At 44.4% G+C, this 22941-nt stretch overlaps 1 protein-coding gene across 1 annotated transcript in view; it reads right to left on the bottom strand.

Annotated features, from left to right (window-relative positions):
• Positions 1-15932: 15932 nt before the first annotated feature.
• LOC146198276 (parathyroid hormone/parathyroid hormone-related peptide receptor-like) overlaps positions 15933-22941 on the bottom strand; it is a 32422-nt gene continuing 25413 nt past the window's right edge. The window contains exons 11-13 of the mRNA XM_084592581.1: positions 16997-17038; positions 16255-16298; positions 15933-16197 (exon numbers count right to left, since the gene is read on the bottom strand). Coding sequence (XP_084448707.1) covers positions 15933-16197; positions 16255-16298; positions 16997-17038 — 351 coding nt within the window. The remainder of the gene's footprint in view (positions 16198-16254; positions 16299-16996; positions 17039-22941) is intronic.

Genomic DNA, 22941 nt, shown 5'->3' with positions numbered 1-22941 from the left:
ATATAGTTCCTGAAATATGCGTTCTACTCCATTCTCATTGTTCTTGTTCTAGTTAATTCATTGGTCCTCCATGCCCTTAACGCAGGCCTGCCCTAAGTAGATGCATCCCTTTACCACTGCCCACTCCTCCGCTTCTATTGTGCTTGTAATTTACTGTTCCCTTCCGTGGTTACTGAACATTAATTTAGTCGTCTATGTAATAATTTTCAGAAGCACCGTTCTGATTTTCCTTTCTAGGTCCCTTATCGTGCATCTGATTTTGTCCCCTGAGTTGCTCAGCAAGGCTATGCATTAGCTAATCGCCGCCTCCATGAATAAGAAGTTGGCGGTCTGCGACCATTGTGTTATGTTCGTTCCTTTCCTTTCGTTCTGGTCATTACGCGGAGTTTTTAGGTATTACCCAATTGATATTGCCCGCTGTTCCCAGTGCAAATCCCTCAATACATCCTTTAAAGAAACGGTGAATAGCAGGGCAAAGATCATGTCTATATGCTATAACACCCTACCTCATTAGGATCATATTACTTTCTCTATGGAGGACCATAGTGGCTGCGCAGCCGCTATAGATATCGTTCTTACTTGTTATACTGATCTTCCATACCCTGGTTCCGCGATGCCTCCCACGACTGCAAAGGTTTGAGTAAATGTATTCTCATAACCTATGAAGACAATACACAAGGGTTGGTTATATTCTGAAGATTTCTCTACCATCTCATTGGTAGAGTGAATAAGAGCTGCTGCAGAGCAACCTTTATTATTTTGTCATATTCCACGACTGATTATCTTAGTGAACTCCTTGTAGGCGCCGAATAGTAAGATATAATAATAATGACGAAAATTGGTTCACAGGAAAGGAAAGGCGCAGTATCTGTCACACTTGTGTCTGTGGACACCTGAACTGCGCCGTAAGGGAAGGGAAGAAGGAGGGAGTTAAAGTGGAAAGAGAGAAAGAGGAGCCGTAGTGGAGGACTACGGAGTAATTTCGACCACCTGGGGATCTTTAGCGTGCGCTGACATCGCACAGCACACGGACGCCTCTTCGTTTCGCCTCCATCGAAACGCAGCCGCCGAGGTCGGGATCGAACCCGGGTACTCCGGCACAGTAGTAGGGCGTCTTACCACTGCACCACCGCGGCGGGGCAATAGTAAGATATCAATTTCTGAAAAAATAGTAAAATTTTAGTTGCTTTTTTTTGTGTGTGTAGCTCTGCACGATCACTGTCTTACGAGAAAAATAATGTTAGCGTTCTTACAAGAGTCTGGTAGGCTCAAGTTGATCAAGCACTGTGCAAACATGATGGCGACGTTTCTAGGAAAATGTCTACGGCATTACTAAACAGATCAGAAGTAACCTTATTCTACCAACTGATTTCCTCTTTGCATTTTTTCTGCGTCCTTTTTCAGTACCTCCTTCGTTACCAATCGATGTCTACTTTACCTGCGGCACTGCCTTTATCATTATCATTATTACTTAGGCTACTATACCGGCGTATCTGCAGAGCTGCTCGGCTACTTTAGCTAGCTAATCTACATTAGTAATCACATTGCCCTCCTGGTCTCTTAGAGCCTACATTTGATCAATGCCTATAGCTTCATTTTCCTCACTTTGGAGCTTGCTGGATTGCATCCCTATTTTGTTACTCCATAACAAATACCTTGCACTGATTGCTTATCTTTGCCTGCTTTGCTATTTTTATTCTGTCTGTGGGAATGGAGGCTTTAATTCTTTCGCGTTTCTTAATCAAATAGTTGGTCTCCTCAGAGACCTCATCTGTATCTTGTCAAGCTGTCGTATTGCCTACTTCTACTTTGCACTCCGCAATAATAGCCATGAGGTTATCGTTCAATCCTTCAACGCTGTATATAAAGTTGTCATTTTCGGTTAAAGCCGAGTATCTGGTCTGTGGCCAAATCCTAAATGCCTCATCTTGCCTTATACATTCAATGAAGAAGTCTGCGCGGCAATTGAGATGAGAAACGAAGAAAGGAAACTGACTGATGATGATTGGCAAGTTTCTTTGTCATCTATGTGTTCACTTTCTTAGTCCTTCGTCTCATTTTTCGCGTAGACTTCGTAACAAGCAACATCATGCAGCTAGCTCGCAAGCACGCACGCTCTTCCCTCTTACCGCTAACCTGTTGATGGTATTCTTCCTTACTAATGTAATTCATTCGTTCTTAAAGTTTGGGTTAATTTGAGGCCTTACCATCCAATGGTTGCTACTTCGCACTGTTCCGAGTACCTCCGAACCCTACACCGATGCCGCGGTGTGAAAAAGGTATGAAGACCATTTTATTTTAGTCTAGCCAATGGGATCCTTCCACGTTCACGTCCGTTCTGCCGCTTGCGAGACGTCCTTGAAATACTGCTCTTCGTGAACTCCACAAGTAGCAAGATCTCCCCTGCTGTTTCTGGAGTCCAACACCGCCGGGTCTACAGGCTGCTTCTTGTCAACCTGGCACTGATGTCGCCCATTACAACAGTGTATTTCGTTTTTACTTTACATGTTCACTATTCTACAGTGCAGTTTACTCGTTACGTTTTAAGCTCAGAAAGAATAATTACAATACACAAACAAAACTCTTCAAACATAATGCGTTTGTGGCCTAAGTCTTGATGAATATTGCTGATTAAAATAGCTTTTAAATCTTTTCAAACCTTCCGCAAAATAACTCTACCTCTATGCCATTCTTTGCAGAATCTCTGCAGCAGTGTTGGTATAAACAAAATGCGATGGCACCGCCAGCGTTTTCGCGATACAGCGGCTTGTTCTGCTTCGCCGTTGCCGTAGACGATGCAAATATTCGACTTCTGATGGAATCAGGCAAGTTCCATAAACAAATTCAGTATAATAAATACTGCTGACCAAATGGCATTCCTGTGCAAAATTTTTAACGCTAATGATTGAATAGTTTAGAATGAAGAAACCTCCTACGAACTGCATATAAGAGAGCAACGTGCTGTTTGTGGACAGCACGTTGTGGACAATAAATAAATACACATACGTCACCGTGAACGCGCATTGCGCGTGCGGCTTCATCGTTTCAGACATGATGCGGACTATGCAATTCAACACGTCATCACTGTTTATTCTATCAATGCAGCATCTCAACTTACGCTTTAATTTTTAGGTGCTGACCGGAAGCCTCGTCGTTTTCGAAAGAGTTAAGAGCGTGCCTCCCTTGCGTGTGTTATCTTTTCACCCACAGTCGAAGGCGAATATAGTGCATACGTGATGTATTTTGGTGCAAAGCCTTTCTCTTCGTTTAAACTACGCTAAACGATAACTTATTGTAATGAGCATATTGTCTAGGTTTCTTTATTCTTGGAATGCAATGAGGTTTTGATTAGGAGCAAGCGAGGAATAAAGACAAAGTAAAACATTCAACATTCTCTGCCCGAATGATTGTCAAATTTACCCAACACATGAGCACTCTTTCACTGAGCTGGCGCCATTGTGCCACGATTCCGTTTGACTTTCTACGTAGGTCGACATGAGCTTGTTCCTGTAACGTTCGAATAGGCCGCCCTACTAGAAGGGCGCGCACGTCAGTCATATTGCGCTCTCGAGCATCAAAATTATCAGCGAAAGTCCAGTCTTGCATTAAAAAGCCCATGGAAATCTATATACTATTGAAAGGGAGCACGAGTAATGTTTCCCGTCAATCCTCTTCGCAAAACAAAATACCTTAAGCTAGCTTCATTAGCACCAAACATATGGGCCATATAAAATGATGCTCCTACTCGACCCCCCCCCCCCTCCCCCTCCCTCAGCTCAGCCCACGCCGGCACGCAAGATAAAAAGTTACGACGGCGCTTCACCACTACCCGTCTGCGTAACTTGGGAGCGGAGCGGGCGCACTTAGCAGCCGCACTAATGACAGTGCAGAGGTTTAGCGCGTAGGGATGTCGTCCAGATCGATTTTGAGTGGTCGCGAGGATCAGTTTTTAAATATTATTTGTAAATTATCAGTTCCACGCAATTTTTTTCAAATTTGACTCGAATACTCACAAATACCAACTCTATAGATTCCTTCATTAAAAATTTGCCACAAATACTATTTCAGAGGCTCTTTAAGGAGTCATGCTTAGGAGAGAGGTTAGATCGATGCAGGGTCAATTCGCTCATTAGATCCGTAGCGCCAAGGCTGCCACTCTACCAAGGAGCCGTTGCCGCTTTGTTTAAGCGCTTCCTCTAACCTTGAAAGAAATAAAATAAATCAACTGGCCGCGACTGCCCGGGCTTCACTCCCGCGGCTGCGCGAACAGATCAGTTTCTTTGGCCACTGCTCCCATTCGCTCAAAATGGACCATCGACCACTTTCCGCACTTTAGCGACAGCAGTTCAGGCACGTGGCATCTCGCTCAACGAGCATTCAGGAAACACGGCGCCAGTCTTCAAACTATATTTCTGTACGTGTTTTTGTTTTCACACACTGCATTTAGTGTCGAGCGCGCGGCGCTTGACTATAGCACTAGGCACGAAAGCGGCCGCAGAGTGCACGTTCTGAAACGCGGCCTCGTAAAGCAATTCGACGCGCCCGGCGGGGCGACCGTGACAGCCAGATTGGTGGAACGCAGAGGGAGCCGAAGCAACAGCGCTACAACGAAATAACATGCAAATTCGAGCTGGGAGTGCTGCATGGAGGGGGCAATGAAAGAAAGGCGGCGACTTCTCTTTCTCGTGGTTCGCATTTTGGCGCACACGCTTTGTTTCAACGTCGGTCCACTCGTAGAAACAAGTAATCCATCTGAACAAGTTCAAGACGAGATAGATAAATAGAACAAACTTTATTTCAGTCTTTCAAAGAAAATTCCCCTTTGTGCAAGTAGGCCCTTGCCGCTGGGCGGCCTTGGTCGCTCAATTGGATCCCGGCGACTTGTTTAGCTCTGAGAGAAACTTTCTTTGCAACAGGTGCGAACACAGGGCCGAAAAAGGTGGACAAGAGACGTATATGCATGGCATATCTGTACACCTCAGTGTACAGACACAACGCTGGACTCGTACACATCAACCTATAGTTGTGATGAATACGCAGTCCAATATCGTCCATGTATGCAGGTGGTTTTGGGCGCCAAACATTAGACGTCAATATATTATGTTATGCACTTGAGTGTCGTCTAAGTATGCCGGTCCCGTTGACAAAAATATGAGATCATTACCACAGTCCGCAAGTTGCTGCCTATCACCGTCGTACTGTACCTACTGGCATTTTCTTAGACTTGCGCTGCTGCAGTTTACGTCGTGGAGAAAAACCCAAGCATGTGTGCTTTTTCAATATTTTAACGCGACAGCGTCCCTGCCAGGTCGGCGAGCTGTGTGTTGCCACGATCACACGACACGACACGAGGTGACCAACATGACACGACCAACGAGACGACGACACGATCAAGTTATCAGCAGCTAGAAAATCGAGTGTCTACTGTGAGATGCCAGAGTGACATGGGAATAGAATTTGCCACTTTGAGGATTCCGGATAAAACACCTTAACCCTAGACCACCCAGGAACGTCCGTAGGTCTTTGTTAAAGCGTGGCTTTCCTTGTAACCTGTATTTTAGTATTTCGCCTATTGCGGTAGCTAATGACAGCATAGTAATGAGTACGTGTGAGATAATACAGATACAAATTAAATGATTACTGAATAAATTAATATCAAATTGCATGTACGAAATCGAAGATCTCAGCGAGGAGTCGCGGATTGGTGCCATTAACGCTGCTGTGATATCCAGGTTTGGAGCACAGTTTAAGTGTACCCCAAACTTTTCACGCCTCCATGGCTATAAGTGTACTCGTAAGGGCTCGAGACGTATTTTGTCTCATAATAATCATTGTTGTGCACTACAATTTTGTCCAGTCGAAAAAAACTACAGAACTGTGTCAAAAATACGACAAAATGTCCTGTAGTTCTGTCGTAACCATCAGAATTTCCTGTAGTTCTGCAGTTTCTCTGTAGTATATTTCCGTTGTCTGTAGTTCTGTCGCACTTTTCTGTTGTAACTACATAAAGTTCTGATGTTACTACAGAATGTTCTGTTGTCACAACAGGTTTCCCGTCAAAAACCGCACAGATATTCTGTCGTAACATCAGAAAATTTTCTGTAGTTTTTTCCGACTGGGTATTTATTGCCAACGTAAGCAAGGTAGCACGGAAGCAAACGTATGGCGGCATTGTTTACATAACATCGCCCATGCAGAGCATATCTGATTAAAAAGTATCTATTATACCTAAGTTCTACCGCACTTGCAACTGTTCTACTCTACAGGTCAAAATAGGCACGAAGGGTCTTCAAGTGAGCTCAGTGGCCGACGTTCACTACGGGAAGGTTCTGTTCCAGGCGTCAGCCTCAATCCCACCTCACTCGGTTGTGGAGGCGCCGATGAGTTTCTTAATACTACTAAAGGAAAAGCTAGCGCCGTCGTTTATGTGAGTTGCTAATAGAGCACTTCATGCACCTTCAGTATGTCGGAAATGTGAGGTTTCTTACTTATCTTAGCTCTCATTGGGTTGAAAAGGTGAATTCTACGTTGGAATCAGAAATTCTCAGCCGGAACACTACAAACAACTTTTTGTTGTCACGGCAGAATTTTTGTGTGACGTTTCACAGTTAACCTGCTGTGACAACGTTGACACCGTTTCGTAGTTTTTCTCGACTGGGCTGCTCTGCACTTCACTCCTCTGTGCTCCTGCATTAAGACATTTTTATTAGTGCGAATAATGAGTTTTTTTATGGTTTCAAAAAATATAGCGCCAGTCTTAGGCTTGTTTGGAAACTTTCACAGCAGTTCTTCGAGGTTCGCCTTAACATGAATCGCACTGTTGCTCTAGAGTCCAAGTTTCGTATCCAACGACAGGTAAGCTACACACGCACCTATTTTTTTCTCGCCATACCTGCGCCACCGGCTTCCCACCCTGCCCTGCAAAGAGCTTTTTCCGCTGCCAACCTCGAGCAGTAAATGAGAACTTCGAGTTAAATTGTCATAGCTTGGGCATTATTTTAATCGCTTAAGCTATTTTCTGGCAGTATTATGTCAGTTGGTCACTGCTTTTAAGATTGGGGAAACTATCAATCTATCCTTTCTCAGTCTTCGTCTTACACCGTACTCGTAGTTACTATGAAATGAGATAACCAAGTGACCGAGCTTTCAGCTCGTGGAATATTTACATTTTAAGGAACCCTCCAATTACACTCTTCCAATATATTTTTGTGGTAGAAATAGCAATATTTTGCGCATATATACAATACACCGTGTGCCCATGAATGCAAGATATCAAGGCTATATGCACGTTTATCTGAAACCAGGGCTGCAAGCCTTTTTAAATAGCAGCAACATGTAATACGTCCGTGCGCGCGAACCCCTTTTTGCCAAAATAAACAACACCGATCACCAATCAAACACGACAAAACACGAAAGACGAAGCACAGATGAGTAACACGGGCGCTTGCGCTTTATGGCTGTTTCTGTGTGATTCATCTTCCTCTGTGTTACAGTTTTTTCGTCAGTCATGCACTAGCAACTCACGCTGCTTAAATTGCATTCTTTTCAGGTGCAGTTTCCAAACTAAGACCTTTGGTGGCTTCCTGCAGCGCATGTATATGCATATTTCATTGCACAAGCTCACGAAAAGCTCGTTCTTGGTCACCTTATCTGGAGCCAGACGCACTTGACAATTAGCGAAGTCATACGTATAATGCGTTTAATTAAATCGCTTATTTGCTCAGACGATGGAAAATGTTGAGCCGGCGTACAAACAAAATGCCTGGACTGCCAGGGTGAATAAACAAATATCAAGAGTTTTCCTCAAAAGTTAAACATCAGACGCACTGGCAGCACCACAGAGCATAATGTGTTGTTTAAGTATCTGTAAATTTAGCTTTAATCCTTTTAAAAGGTGTCCCCACAAAGAAAAATGAGCTGAAGCTTTTAAGCTACAATTTAACGCTTGACATAGCGTGGGTAAGGACAGAAGGAACCAAAATATGACTTCCTGTTTTCTGATTTGTTTTTTCTATATATGCTTGTGAATGAATGGCTTTTCCCCCCTCCGTAACACGGCCGAATTACACTTCCTTGCTTTAATAAGAACATCTTAAGAATACAAATACCCCTGCTACGACGACCGTCTTTTCTCCTTACAGCTGTACGGCCAGATAAGAAACTCTGCGCGAAAGCGCGAATACTTTGAGTCGCGTGCAACTTGCTTCGGCTTCGACGCATTCTGAGGTGTCAGTTAATTTCGGGAACAACAATATGTGAGACATATTCACATTTTTTTTCCTGTAAAGGTACTTGAGCGCTGTCTACCTATTTTTAAGCGAGACCTTTTATATGCGCTTCTGGGAAGTCCGTGCCGCACGAGACGGCTCTCTGCACGTATCCATTGTAGAAAAACTAGCATGCCGGTATTTAGACTGGAGCTTTCTGATAATCTTAGTCAGGCGCTTGCGCCGCAAACCCAGGCACACTCCGCCTTCCTGCGTCGTCATTATTATGTACGCCATAGGCTTCGTGATGATAGAAACCAATGGCGCATCGTGATTGACGATCTGCAGCACACCTTCTTGCACCGCCAAGCGAAAAGTCTCCCTATGTGGGTAGTTTAGATTGAAATCATGAGTTTGTGCTGATAGAATTTTTCTGTTCATTTGCGTATTCAGGGATCAACAACGAATCTTGTAATGTAATAACACCAATTGGAATCTCATTAGCGCTCGTTAGGGGGGGTGACACACCACAATAAGGTCATAGCTAAGGGCTTACTCTGCTTAAATGCCTAGGTGAAAACTAAGAAATAACCGACAATAGTACTGCTCTGAGTTCAGTTTTCTTCATTCCGTTTAAAAAAGGTGCTTTTTACGTGCACGCGACGGCTAGTTTACTCTTGAGTAGGAGTTGCACTTAGTGAAAGAAAAGAATTTGCTAGGGTTTAGCTTTAGTAAACCCGGTAGGTTTCGTAAGCGAAGCCGACGTAGCTTCTTCTTCTTCTTCTTCTTCTTCTTCTTCTTCTTCTTCTTCTTCTTCTTCTTCTTCTTCTTCTTCTTCTTCTTCTTCTTCTTCTTCTTCTTCTTCTTCTTCTTCTTCTTCTTCTCCTTCTTCTTCTTCTTCTTCTTCTTCTTCTTCTTCTTCTTCTTCTTCTTCTTCTTCTTCTTCTTCTTCTTCTTCTTCTGTGGCGCGGCGGGGCTACCGACCGGGTTTACCTGACGGCTTGAAGAGGGCCCTCATCTGCGGTTGCTCTAAAGGTCAAACGTGGCTACCGGCCGGGTTTACGCGACGGTCTGAAACGTTACATAGTATTGCTTACGCAATAAAAAAAAAGCCAAGTGCGGACGTCAAAGGTGCACTGAGGAGGTATTTATCGCCTTTGGTTAAGCACCGTTGTGCACTTTGGGGTCCTGTTTAGCCACCGCACACCTCCCAACATACCGGCAGGCTGCAAGTTCACACCTTCAGCTAGGTAAGCACTGTTCCCTGTTATCACGCGCTTTAGACATTTCCTGGTAAAGCAATTGTTGCAGTAAGGACACTCACCTGAAACCACATACAAGCCTCAAGAAAAGGTCACAAGTTCTGTCTGCTACGACAGTTCAGCCGGAGCTCCGTTGCTGCGATCAGCAAGCACTATGGCATTGGAAAAAGCCCACCAAATTTTCAAAACATAAAGTTCGGAAACTCCAGTGCTTACTCGCTCGAAACACGAACGTTTCCGCTCTCCTGAATTCACCGAGACTGCAGGTTTGTGTGGCCTTATAAGTTATTATAAAGAAAGGAGTGGTATGGGCCTTACAGATGGCGGACAACTGCACCATACAGTGCATTTATTAAGCAAAACGTGAAAGAAGCTGACGTATTAAAAATTATATTTAGACCCGCAAAATTTCACTATTTTCTGCTGTAAGCGTCAATGTATTAACTTTTTTTTTTTTACCGCCAGAGATCCATATGTTTTACTTCGACGGGGCTTCTGAAGTCGGCGAGAGCTAGCGAGAGTTAGCATGACGCCATCAGGCAGAAGCGCACATGACGTCACGGACCATCACGGGTAGAAAGCAGCAATTAACATATGCGGAGCGCTGTACAACCGCTGCTGACATGACGCCACTGCGAGAAGTGGAGGTTAACTATCGCCGCTCCGCGCGCTTTGCGTGACGTCATGCTGACTGTAAGACATCAAGGCAGCGTCGGCTTCCGCGAGCACGCCGCAGCGCACTGCTGTAAGCCTCCACTCCCAACAGTGTCGGCGAGGCGGTGAGATGGTTTATTTATGGGGTTTGACGTCCCAAAGCGGTTCAGGCTCTGGAAGACGCCGTAGCGTGAGGTTCCGAATAATGTAAGCCACCACCTGGGCTTTTTTTACCTTCACTGACATCGCACAGCACACGGGCGCGTTGCGTCCCGCGTCTGCCGAAAAGCAGTCCTGGAGTTTGGGATCGAAACCAGGTCGCCCTTCCCAGCAGTCGAGTGCACCGGGTGTGTGATGTGGCGACCTTACGCTTACTCTAGTGGACCAGCGAATACGCTATGCAGCAAGGCTTTACAAATTTAGCTATGGAAAGCGGTAGTTATAGATGAACTGAATCGTAACCAGAGCTCAATCTAACCTATCGTTTTTGCTTTCTTTTACTCCGACAGCAGTGCTGCTGTACCCTTCTTGAGTATCTGATGTCCGTTGAAGTAAGCTTCAGAAGCGAGTAGCCTCAACCCTCCAGAAGCATCATAACCAACCAACCATCTCCTCAATCTACCACAACAACCCCAAGATGTTGTCCCAGCCACCTTCCATCCACCTCCCACTCCGCCACCATACTCATTAGCTCTCCAAAAGCGCCATCGATTACTCACCCGCACAATTCTGCCCACTAGAAGAGTCATCCAACTCTATCCGCCGTACCGGCACATGGGCCTCTGCCCATCAGACCTCTACGAAAAAGGAATGACGAATCGCATTCAAATACGAAGTGGGAAAGCCAGCTACCCTCCAGGAGCCCTACCCCAAAACCATTCCTCCTGCACAATGCTCCCCGACCCCTATCTCGGACGCTGACCAACGGTGCACCAGCACTCTTAGCCCACCTCCGGTGACCTCTAGCCAAAATTGTGTGGTTCCTGTGAGACGTATAGCAAGGACGTTCATGTAAAAATATTGAAACCAGAGTAAATCCGACTGCCTTCGTGGATTCTCGCCTCAAATATGTTTTAACGTCCTGTAACTTTTTCTAAGCCAGATTATCATTTAATTATTATCAGTATGGTTATCTTTAGTTTTGTCATACAAACGCGCAAGCAGCTCTGTTTAACACGACGAAGCGAGCCGTCATGTTGCTTTTAACCGTGTTGTTATTTCTTCTAATTCGTATTTAGTTAGTTATATATCACTCGTATAATGACTAGAGTAATACTTCATGTCCGCACCAAAATTTAAAATACAAATACGCTCCCAATGCTTTCTTTGGCCACGCTGCCTGCTGGCTTTGTTCAGTTTTATATGTACCTATATCACGCACACACAACAACAATTTGCCATAGAAAATATTTGCCGAAGATATCAGCCCTCTACATGAACAGTACCTAAGCTTGTAATCTTCAAACTACATGAATAATTTTCTGGAATCTGATGGGTATGTACCGGTGCGGGCAAATGTAAATGAAGCATATTCCATTTTGCCGTAAAAGCAATTACGCCGCCCCTATCCCAAATGAGCAAATATTGTTCTTTTCCATAAGAAAGCGTACAGCACCCACAAGCCTTCTCCACTGCACCCAATAGCATTACTCTATTCAATTTTGGCCTCAAATCTAGCGTGTTTTTTTCTTGTATGGCCTGTTGGTATTCATATTTTATGCTAATACTGGTTCAATAAAATTTCTACATGAAATTTATATCAAGTGAGAAATAGAGCAATAATGACGCTGTTTCGTCTTTATTAAAAAATTTGGCACAGCAAAAGATTGCACTCAAGTTCTGCATGCAGCACGTTTTAGGTTTTTGGATGTTCACACAAGAAGACCATAACATGCGCCGTTCATGCGTGAGATGCATGAGTATATTACGTGACACACCTGGAAAAATACACACACATGAATACGGAGAGCGAAATACGACGAGGATACAATAGCTTCGCTCTCTCTGAGTAGACCACCTTTCAACACCGAGTACACAAGCACGGATGGCTGACGCGCTTCACGTTCATAGCTGCAGCGGAACATTTTAGGCGAAACCCACAAAATGTGCAAAATACTGTACATACGAATGCTTGAAAAAGTTGTAAACGTGGTGATAGCGTATTCTTTTTTTTTTTTTTTTTTTTAGTCTCTTGGCCAGGAGTACTTTACAAACGCACATGCGACTCAGAGCGAAACTACCCGCCAAACGAAATGCGTCGCAGTTGGTAACTGTATGCGTGCCCTATGGAGTATGCTGTCTGGAATGTATTGATATGTGGTACATTCACTAACAGCTTCCACCGAGGGCAGAAGCTGAAAATAAAGCCGGGCTTGGAGGTGATGATAATAGGCGACTATATAGCACAAAGCATGTGGTACAGAAGAACCCATTGAAAAACAAGATGGGAAAGTGTACAGCTATTTGAACACAATATTCACACGCGAATTTATCGCCACATAGATTGCGTGGTGGAGGCAATGGAAGGAAATGTTTCATATTAAACTATTTTCATCTCGAAAGGGCATTTACAGTGCCTGCACCAAACGTCGCCCTTGTGTATCATGGCTTCCTTTTCTGCGATGTGTGAAAGTTCTGGCCATGCGTGGCAGAACCACATGCAGTTTGATCCTCTTGTGCGAAAGAGATAGCTTTGAGATGCTCTGAGGAAAAAGAGACCTAATCCAAAGAGTCTCGGTCGCATCCCCTGCAGAGCGCTGGCGAAATTTCCAGGTGAGATGAAGAAGGCTGCCTTGCACTGCCGCCAGTTTTGAGCTGTCGCGAGTTACCGGAGGCTCTTGAGGTCCTCGTTGACGCGTAACGCCACAAGTTACGTTATCTGGTGCAAAGCTGGAGAGAAAGAAGAGAGAGAGAAAGAGGACATGTTGTTTATAGTTTTAAAGCAGCTAAGTGGCAAGTACACGGCATATGAATACACCAGCTAAATATACCAAGTCAATCCAGAAAACAGCGCAAGGCATGATACACAAGAGAATCTTCCTACAGGTCTTAATTTTATGTCTCGTCTTTCGCACTGCTTTTTTAAAATTTATATTGTGCAACACCTTCTAGTCCAATTACAAGCTTGACATAGAGGCTTAAGTGTACTTTGATCAAGCATAATAAACGCCTCAGTTGAGAGGCAGATTTCATATGTAATAGCGAACATAGAAAACTTGTTCATGTAGCGACGTTTCAGAGCGTAACACAAGAAAAAGAACAAATCTGGAGTAGTTCAGCAAACAATGGTAGGAAAATCAGAACCTCTTTATGAGATATAAATGTTGCTTGAGTGCTAAAATTGTTCCGGGAGCACTTCTTCGTCAAAGATAATGACTGGAGGTGACGTAAAAAGGTCTAGTTTTCGTTGCTTCATTTTCACTTTTGCCTGTTTCTATGTACAACCTAGAATTAGTATTTTGTTATGTTTAACAATAGTGTGAGGAGTGCCTTTTCATTCAAATGTCTGTTAACAGGGTCCAAACTATGTTTTTTTCTACAGAGTGCGTATTTTTATTTTTGTCGTTGTTTTGTCACGTGGTTTCGTGCTCTTAAAACATGCATTTTAATTTATGACCAATGCCGTTTATTTAGTGTAGGAGCCGCCAATGGAGTAAAGAAACCCCTGTTTTTTTATATGAGAACAGTAGCTCAGTATCAAAGGAAACAAATAATCACATCAACCACGCAGGCAACTTTAGACGGATAGGAGCCGACGCAAAAGTTTCATTCAAAATTAAACAAGCCAACTTGGGAAGAAATGGCTCAGCAAGCCACACGCCCGTCCATCTGCTTTAGGGAAAATGAACACAATACGCCGAACGCAGGGTTTAGAACGTCACGAATTTGCTTATACAGAGTACACAACATTTAGATATGCCTGCCTTGCAAAGGCAGCTGGCAAATATGCGGGTCTGAACAAACCAGAGGTAGTGTCGATGAGCCCTGTCATTGCTGTTCATTTTACTGTGATATAGCAGTGCAGCAGGAAGATTTTTCAGAATCTGAACATTGTTTCTTGTACTGCCGGGAGCCAGGCTTGCATCCCAAACTGGCAAAATGCAGCACGCTTACTTTCACCAGGAGTATTCACTCCTTACCCGATTTTTCACTTTCCAGTTGTGTATGGCCCCCCTTTTCTCTCCTTCAGTGCAAGGCAAACAACAACAGTTTGATGGCAGACTTTCTCACTTCCTCTTTCCCTCTCTTTTAGCTGCTAAACCGAATTCGAAAGGCCGCGCAATTCCATACAGCAGACCTATCGAAATATGCTACCTTTTTTTTCCTGCCCAATAGAAAATAGAAGGTCGAGTGAGTCGGTGCACATAAGCGCTCATGGTTGACCTCATCTAACCAGGCGGTCGCATCCATCGGTATGACTCACTTTTTTCCAGTCAATTGTCAGTCATGAGCAGAAAAAGTGTCTTCTGTATAATTTCAGGTAATTACGGAACAGAAAGTGTGTTTTCACTGATCTCAGTAGCATGTTTATTATTTGCCTTCATTTCTTTGCCAATATGTCGCGGGTTACAGCAAGGCTAATTTCCTTCGCCCAATTGAACCCATTTTTCAACGGATGTTCTTTTACTTGAACTTTTTCCAGAAACATTGTCCTTGCCAGTTAGAACCGGGACATGAACTACTGAAACTCGTTATGAGAGTGCTGGCATTTCATAACCATACGTTTTTGTGGTGTCGGCAACATCAAAGTAATGGAGATCTGGTTCCAAAAACCCTTATAGGTAAGCGCTTCTGAAAACTGCAGTTAACAATGAAGCCATTCAAGCTATCGAGCTGTCAGCGAATATTCTGCATAGCGCTGTTTCCAGCGTTACAGTAAATCTACCTTTACTTCAGCGCCGCAAGAGAAATCTTCAGGCTGCAGCACTGTTCAAATGAGTTATTATTTGCTGTCGAATAATGAGTGCATCCGTATGGCTTGAAAATAATTGTCTTGCACTTCCTCATGCCTGTGCATCAGAGACGAGCTCCTTTGGTTAGACTACCGGAGCCGGTGACAATATTAAAACCAAACATTCACTATATCAGTTCAGATGGCACTACAGAACATGAATTATGCCTACTATCTGCATGGACATGGGCTACAGCACACTTAGCATAGTGTGCACTGTGTTGCCGTTACCATTGACAGAATACCGGGAGCACGCATGCTGCCAATGCACCGGCGCTGTTCGGTCCAGTGCGCCAGGCATGCGCACCGCTGCCGGCACCAGGCGCTACCTGGTGCCCTCAAGGTGGCCTGCGCATGCGCGTTGACGGCGGAGGGCCTTGCTGCTCCCGGTGCTCTGGGAATGGTAGCATTTCTTGTAATGCCGCTCGGCAGACATTTAGTAAGAACACCAAAGAGATACTAAAGTTAGCCTGCGTTGATATGTTAGCCCGTTCTAATTACAAACACACTAATTGAAAATGAAGATGCTAGCTAAAAATGGTCAAGAAATGCAGCGATCGGCATCACTAGTCGTTTTAGTAGCAAACTACGGTGACGGCAAAGTAGAATCTTTGTCACCGATATCTGAGGCTGGAATACACCCCCGTTCGCTTACCAGTCGTTATCGCCGAATCCTTTTTGGAAGAGATATTTATGATTCGGAGTTCAAATTTTAACACCCGTTTCTCTCGAACCAAATGCGTTTTATGCTCGCAGACAATCATACTCTCAAGCAAACATGTATAGCCACAAAAAGCCACGCCATTGGAGGGCTCTTTAATTTGAATCACCACCGAATTTGAGCTATAAAAAGAGCCATTAGGTTCTTCGCGTGCAGTGGCAGCGAGCACGCTGGCACTGACCGACGTCGAAGTCCTGCTTCGGGTGGGATGGCCTCTCGTCAACGCGCGTCATGAGGGTAATAGAGCGGGCCAGCAACGACAGGCGTCCACGGGGCGCTCGGCTTTCTGCGGCCCCCCGCAGCTGCTCAAGGGGCCGAACCTCCTGACGCCGGCAGCAGATCCGAGGGCAGCAGCGGCCACCGCTGTTGGCGGCCGCCCCACGACCCCGACGAGGAAGAGCAGTAGACCACTCCCGGCGCCCATTGCCGTCGGAGCCTTCTTCGCGAAGGCATGGGAATAGGCCTCGAAACATGGCTACGATGGCGCGTGCTTCCACGCCCACCTGCGCGAAGCGACCTTTCAGAATCCGGCACATTGGTACCTCTGGCTTTCGCGGGTAACGTTGACGTCATTCGAGGATCGCATTTCCCCCTCTGGTGACACGCTGACTCCAAACCGCGTCTTAAAACGGTCCGTCCAAACTTCGTTCAACGGCCCTGTCGTTTTATACAATTTTAAATCATGAAATAACTTTAGCTTATACTCCTCGAAAATTACGGCTAACGTCATCCACGAGTTACAGCAAATCAGCAGCCAAACATGAAAGTGACACTTAATCATGAACTAAAGGCGAACTTATCCAAATTGTTCTGGAACATTCCATTCGACACAGCAGCTACAAATATTAGGCTTCGGGGAGGACTTGAAGCAGTGCTCCGCAAACAGAACAGCTTTGTTTTCAGATGCCCGCACGACAATCATGCAAGGCACATAAAACGCAGCAATATAAAAGCTGCTGGAAAGATGAGACAGAGAAGAAACGTGGGACGAGCGCTGTTTTGCATGTGATATATTGCACCAATATGCCTGCCCTTGTCTTTAAGAGTGCAATGTAGCCTCTGCGGGTCATCGTTGAACGCGCTACACCTTTCGCGCAATGCATCTTACGTCTACGTTTACTCTCGATGCCGCCAAACCTGCTGATCATTTGAACGAAGGTAGCATCACCAGAAGGCGTGACAATAAGAAAATGCTACTCACCTCAGCATTTAGAAAGCAGTAAAGCGTCGCCACAAGGAACCCCTGAAAAACAAGTCATTTTTATACTTATTTACGTGTTTTGTAAGAGAACAATTTCTGGCGGTTTAGAACTCTTATTGGCACGCCAGTAGAACTGCTACAAGCAGGCAGCCCGCGATATGGAGCGCAACATATGGAGCATGCGCGCAGTGGAGAATCGAATTAAACCTCAGCCAATCACTTCTCATTTTACAATATTTATTCCTCACCAAGTGGGAAGTCTTTAACGATCATCTCTGTCTCCTGAGGTTGCAGACCAGAAAGCTAAGACAGGGAGGAGGAAAGTGTACAGAGAACGTTTCCGGAATCTGGGAATTTACTGCTGGAATTATACAAACTTAACAATCGCACGTAGGAATTTACATATCCACAACTATTTGACAGGCGTAATAAACAATTGCTGCGCGAAAGTATCGAACCTAAAGAAAGAGATAAGCTACGTGCAAAACTATTCCTCTATAGCACTTACACACTGCAGCGCGTAAGCGCTATATAAAGTCGAGTACAACTGAGTACAACGAAGCGGTATAAGTACCCTCTCAGCAACAGGGAAATTTACAGATTTAGACAGGCTGCAGAATAATCATCATTAACGAGATAGCGCTAAAAGCCCCCTGCCACACAAAATACGGCGACAAGTTAAACGTTCTCGGCGCTGTCAGAAAGAAATCAGGGGCATGTCTATACGGCAGGTCGTAGTTAACAGTTGACATAGCCGAGAACTGACTGATCGGAGAGCTTCGTGACGTCACGAGGATGTGTACATGATATGACACAGTTGGGGCGAGCTGCTAAATTGAGTAGCTCACTTGAGGTAGAAAGGTGGGATGGGATTAATTCCTCAGGGATGGATTCAAAGACGGGCACACTACTCCTACGGCATGCAAACACGTTCCTACAGCTTGGTTAAAGCGGAACTTTATATCTATGTCGGGTGGTCTTTCACCTAATGCGGTAAGTACTAGTGGACGCTGATTACTCATCATCGCAATCAGCCTGGCTACACCTACTGCATGGCAAAGGCATTTCTCGTATGCCTCCAATTAACGCGCTCTTGTGCCAATTGCATTACCTTGATTGATCCGCGTGAGCTCCGCAACATCGTTCGGCCACATAACTTTCCGCCGCCTTCTGCTACGCTTGCCTTGTCTTGGAATGCGATTTGTTACCCTTAGCGGCCATAGGTTATCCTGTTTTCGCAATATATGGGCCAGTCCATGCCCATTTCTCCTTAATTTTGACTAGAATGTCATTACGTCGCATTTGCTCTCTTACTCACTCTGCGCGCTTCCTGTTTCTTAACGTTGCACCTACCATTTTTCGTATATATATATATATATATATATATATATATATATATATATATATATATATATATATATATATATATATATATATATATATATGTGTGTGAAGGAAAGAAGCCAACAGTCGGCGATGCCAAGGAAAGCATTGGGGATTGTATTTTATCTTTTTTTTTATTTTATTTATTTTACTTCGGTAATTACATAAATTAGTAAAGTAATCTGTTTAGGGGAGAGATAAACACAAAGTATAAGAAAAAACAACGTGCCGATGGTGGGAACCGAACCCACTACCTCCGAATATCGCGTCCAGTGCACTTCCAACTGAGCTACATCAGCCGCTGTCCCCCCTGCTACTTTCTTGGGTATTAATGTTGTTTGTATAGGAAACTTGAGAGTGTATATATATATATATATATATATATATATATATATATATATATATATATATATATATATATATAGGTACGGTAGGCCAGGGAAACCAGTTGCATACAACTGCCACCTGCTTGCCACCACAGGCAAATAATTTTCCTAATTTACTGAATAATGACTTTAGACCAGAAATGTGAATTGGACAGTTGAAGAGCACCTTCAGAAACCCCCATTCCATTAATTGCGATTAAGAAATCGTAACGTGTATATTTTTTTGTTTGGGCTAAAAAGAAAGCCCGCGAATTACGAATAAAATTACTAGACTAGCGCATTCGCACGCAGCGATTGTGTTGTTCTCAGTCGTGGTTTGAGTGAACGAAATCGGCTGCGGCCGTGTCTCTTCGGCCCTGCTGCAGCGGCAGGCCGATATGCTCGCTCCGACCATCGCCAACAGGTCCGCCTGCCGCTGCAACGGGACCAGTCACGGCCGCAACTGATTTCGTTCGCTCAAACTACGACTGGGAGCAACACAATCGTGGCGTACAAATTCGCTAGTCACGTGATGTTATTTGTATTTCGCGGGCTCCCTTTCGAGCCCAGTAAAAAAGGTACACGTGAGACTTTCTTTATTGCAATTAATGAAATAGGGGTTTCTGAAGGCGCTATCCAACTTTCCAATTCACATTTATGATCTGAAATCAATATTTAAAAATGAGAAAAATTAACATAATTAGCTAATTAAAGCAATTGCAAAACAAAAAAATGCTTCTGGTCCGCAAGACCTGGCAGCTGTACGCAACTGGTTTCGATAGCCTACCTCTAATATTTAATTTTTTAACCCTTGGTTCAAGTTAGCTGGAACAACCGGTATATGCCCGACTTAGGTCCCTCAAGCTCGGCGCTTTGAGACCGGAATGCGAGCGAAATGATTGCGCGCATTAGGTACTGACGCGACGGTTATCAGCGAGGCCACGGTCGAACTGCTGCGTGCCCCTCTAGCTCTCAGGTGATGACAGCAGAGTGAAAAATCAGTAGGTGGAGCAATCACTTCACAAAAGCGGGCAAGCGTTCTTTTGCGCTGTAGAACTGCTTATCAGGGTGAAATGTGTGGGCCTTGTAAAGCCCACTACAATTTCTTTCCATGAATAATTTTAGGTCGTGTAATTTGGAAGGCCGGATGCAGTTCTGCCAATAGAACGTACCCCAGAAAATAAAAATTAAAATCTTGAGTAACGCATTTAGCTAATGCGCGAGCTAACTTGAGCATTCTGCATCTTATCTGCTGTCCGCCATAGCCCCAATAGGCTAAATAAAAACTAAGGCAAGTTACACTTATTTAAAATTTTGGACCTACCAAAAAAGCACCCGGTATAATATTAAATTCAGCGTGTCAAGCCCCTGTGCGGCATCTGCTGTACACAAAGTACGACTCCTGCAACTATGCATCCTCCAATGTATTGCCATTCTTGCATGTGATGCATGCCTGAGCAATATTTTTGCTCAGCAATATTTGAGCAATATTTTGAGTTGATTTTTTTAGGTTTAAGGGGGCTTTCCTGGGGAAACCAGTGAGGCCTGCAGATTATCTTGTGGTCGTTATCTTATCGTTATTAGCGTTATTATGTGGTCTGTGCTAGCGCGAAGTTGTAATTCATGTGAAGGATGAAAGATCGCGTGCCGTCGAATTCCTGGTATCAACATCTGAGACACTGAAGCCATTCTGCCATCGTCAAAGTGTGACGTCACGCACCGTGTCATGGGCGCATAATAAATAAAGATTAAAAAAAGCTCATATGGACGCTAGCATGATTCAAACCCACGGCGAAGCGCGCAGGTCAATTCCCCTGGTCCCTACTATTGGCCGCACTATCTACTAGGAAAACTGCCCCCCACCCACCCTAAAGAAAATAAAAACCCCGTAGATAGATAGATGTATTTATTGAAAGGAAAAGTCAGAGAGGTTGGCCGGAATAATTTAAATCTGGCCTGCTACTCTGCACTGGGGAAAGGGAAGGAGAGAAGAAAGAAGGTCGTGATGGGTGACGATGTGGGAGAAGGCATATGAAATACATATACAGACACAGTAGCTTGTTTTACAAGCGCGAATCAAGTCCGCTGGCGCACAAAAAACGGCAAAGAGCACGCACTGCCTGGACACCCTTCCCCTTGTCCTGCCAAGCGCCCAGCAGCAGTTCCCCCGACAGAGGCCTCTTGTCTAAACGCTTCAAGGAAGCCGCTAGCACACTTCTTTCTCGCGCATACGCTGGGCACACCAATAATACATGGTCCACAGTGTCTGGGATGCCACAAGTTGAACATTCCGGCGAGTCCACCTGTCCAATTAAATGTAAGTACTTGTGCGTGAAAGCCACGTTTAAACGAAGTCTATGTAGTAAGCATGCCTGATGACGCGGAATATCACGCGGAACATAAAATTTTAATGTTTGATCGAGCCTACTTAGACGAATGTGTCGGGCGTCTGGCTGAGCCCAGTAAGCTGCTGTAGCATTATTCATACAACTCGTAAGAAGGCACGTCGTGTCACCTCTTGAAAAAGGCACAGCTGTTTGGAGGCCATTGATGAGTGCGCTTCAAATTACAGGACTAGATAATTCAATCTTACGATACTCAAGCAATATTATCAATCATCACACAGCTGAAAGCTCTGGTAGACACACACAAGCATCAAGATACGGAGCCAAAGAGGTGGCACTTCCAGGGCAGCATGCATACGCTCCGCGCAACAAAGCGCCATGCTCTCGGAACACAGGCCACAGCAACTTTCTCGAGCCGCGTAACGCAGTTTTCATGAACTTCCATTCATGCGCAGGTCACTTACAAAGGAAGGCCACACAGGCACTTGAAAATACAAACCGAAATTTGAACGCATTGCCGTTTAACAAAAAGTTCTTAATCCTTGTTGTCATATGTTCTAGGGGAATCCACCAATGTAGAAGTGGTTTGTTGTAATGATGTAATTACTCATCACCATCCACCCTATGACAGCTATCAGGCTGCAAGGGAAGATATGCGGCTTTTTGAACTAATAAGCTTCTGATGAAACTGCATAGCTTTCCTTTGTAACCGTGTGGCTTTGCTCTGGTGGATGCCTATGAGTAAATTGTAACTTTTCTGACAGCTCCAAGTCATTGCTGCGGGAAATAGCATGGGTAGTGAGCAAAGCCTGCCCCCTGCATGCACAGCCTGGATGTGCAGCTTCCTCCACACACTTATTCCATTCATTTCATCTGTAAATGCCACCATCTCGCGCTGATTGAAGCGCTAAGCTTATTTCTAGCAACTCTGTTTGTCTTCTTTTTGCCTGCTTGAGCGTGGTGCACCAAGCACAAGCAGTCATGTACCGACAGGATTCACACAGCAGGTGGAGGTCTGTCGGTTGCCAGATCTTTCAGAGATATGTATTTATTTACTCATTCGTGATATGTCTACAAAGGACATTACATACCTGCATAAGGTATTCGCAGATATTTTGCATTCACACCTTCCTATTACCGGCTAAAAACCATTCAAAAAGATTATACATTGTAAACAATCATGTTTTGTTTAGTAGATATATATTGCACTGGGCTATATTTGCAAAATTTTCATCTGATTCTTCGGGTATGACACAAGATTGAGAAAACGCGCAAGTAGAGCCTGCCTAGGGAATTAATTTCCGGAAATAGAACACTACAAACTTCAGCCTTGTGAAACCAAAGCAGAATTTACAGAGCCATATTAAAAGTATCTCGGAGGAATTGACAAGGGCTTTTATGTATTCCTTTAAACTATAAAGTAAAGAAACTGGTGTCAATCTTTCGTAATTTTTGTATAGCGTTGTGCACCTCAATGTTGCGGCAACGTTCTGAAGCGGCAGTTATATCCTTCACAAACAGCCTCAACCAGCAGCGCCCTTTAACCTTCTTTCCGTTCATTGAATAAGAAATAGATTGGCACAAAATTGCGTGCGCACTCATCCAAGTCCAGAAGCTCGAGTATTCCTTCGAGATAGCGCGGTCCTTCGTGCGATCCTACTGACTCTCGCGACGGTGAGTGCCGCATGAAGGACGATCACATCCGATTTAAAGTCAATCAATGAGTCAAATTCTCAAGACTCATCGGTGACCGAAAAGCTGATTCTTGCTTTTTTTTTTTTTCAGATATATTGACAAAGGCACTAGATGTACAAGGAAAGCGGGACTCGGTTGTCGACGTTGTCGGCGCTCT

This window comes from Amblyomma maculatum, chromosome 2 (genome assembly GCF_055883805.1).
Source record: "Amblyomma maculatum isolate TAMU_Amacu chromosome 2, ASM5588380v1, whole genome shotgun sequence".
Classification (NCBI taxonomy): domain Eukaryota; kingdom Metazoa; phylum Arthropoda; class Arachnida; order Ixodida; family Ixodidae; genus Amblyomma; species Amblyomma maculatum.
This window is presented reverse-complemented; position numbering and strand designations above follow the sequence as displayed.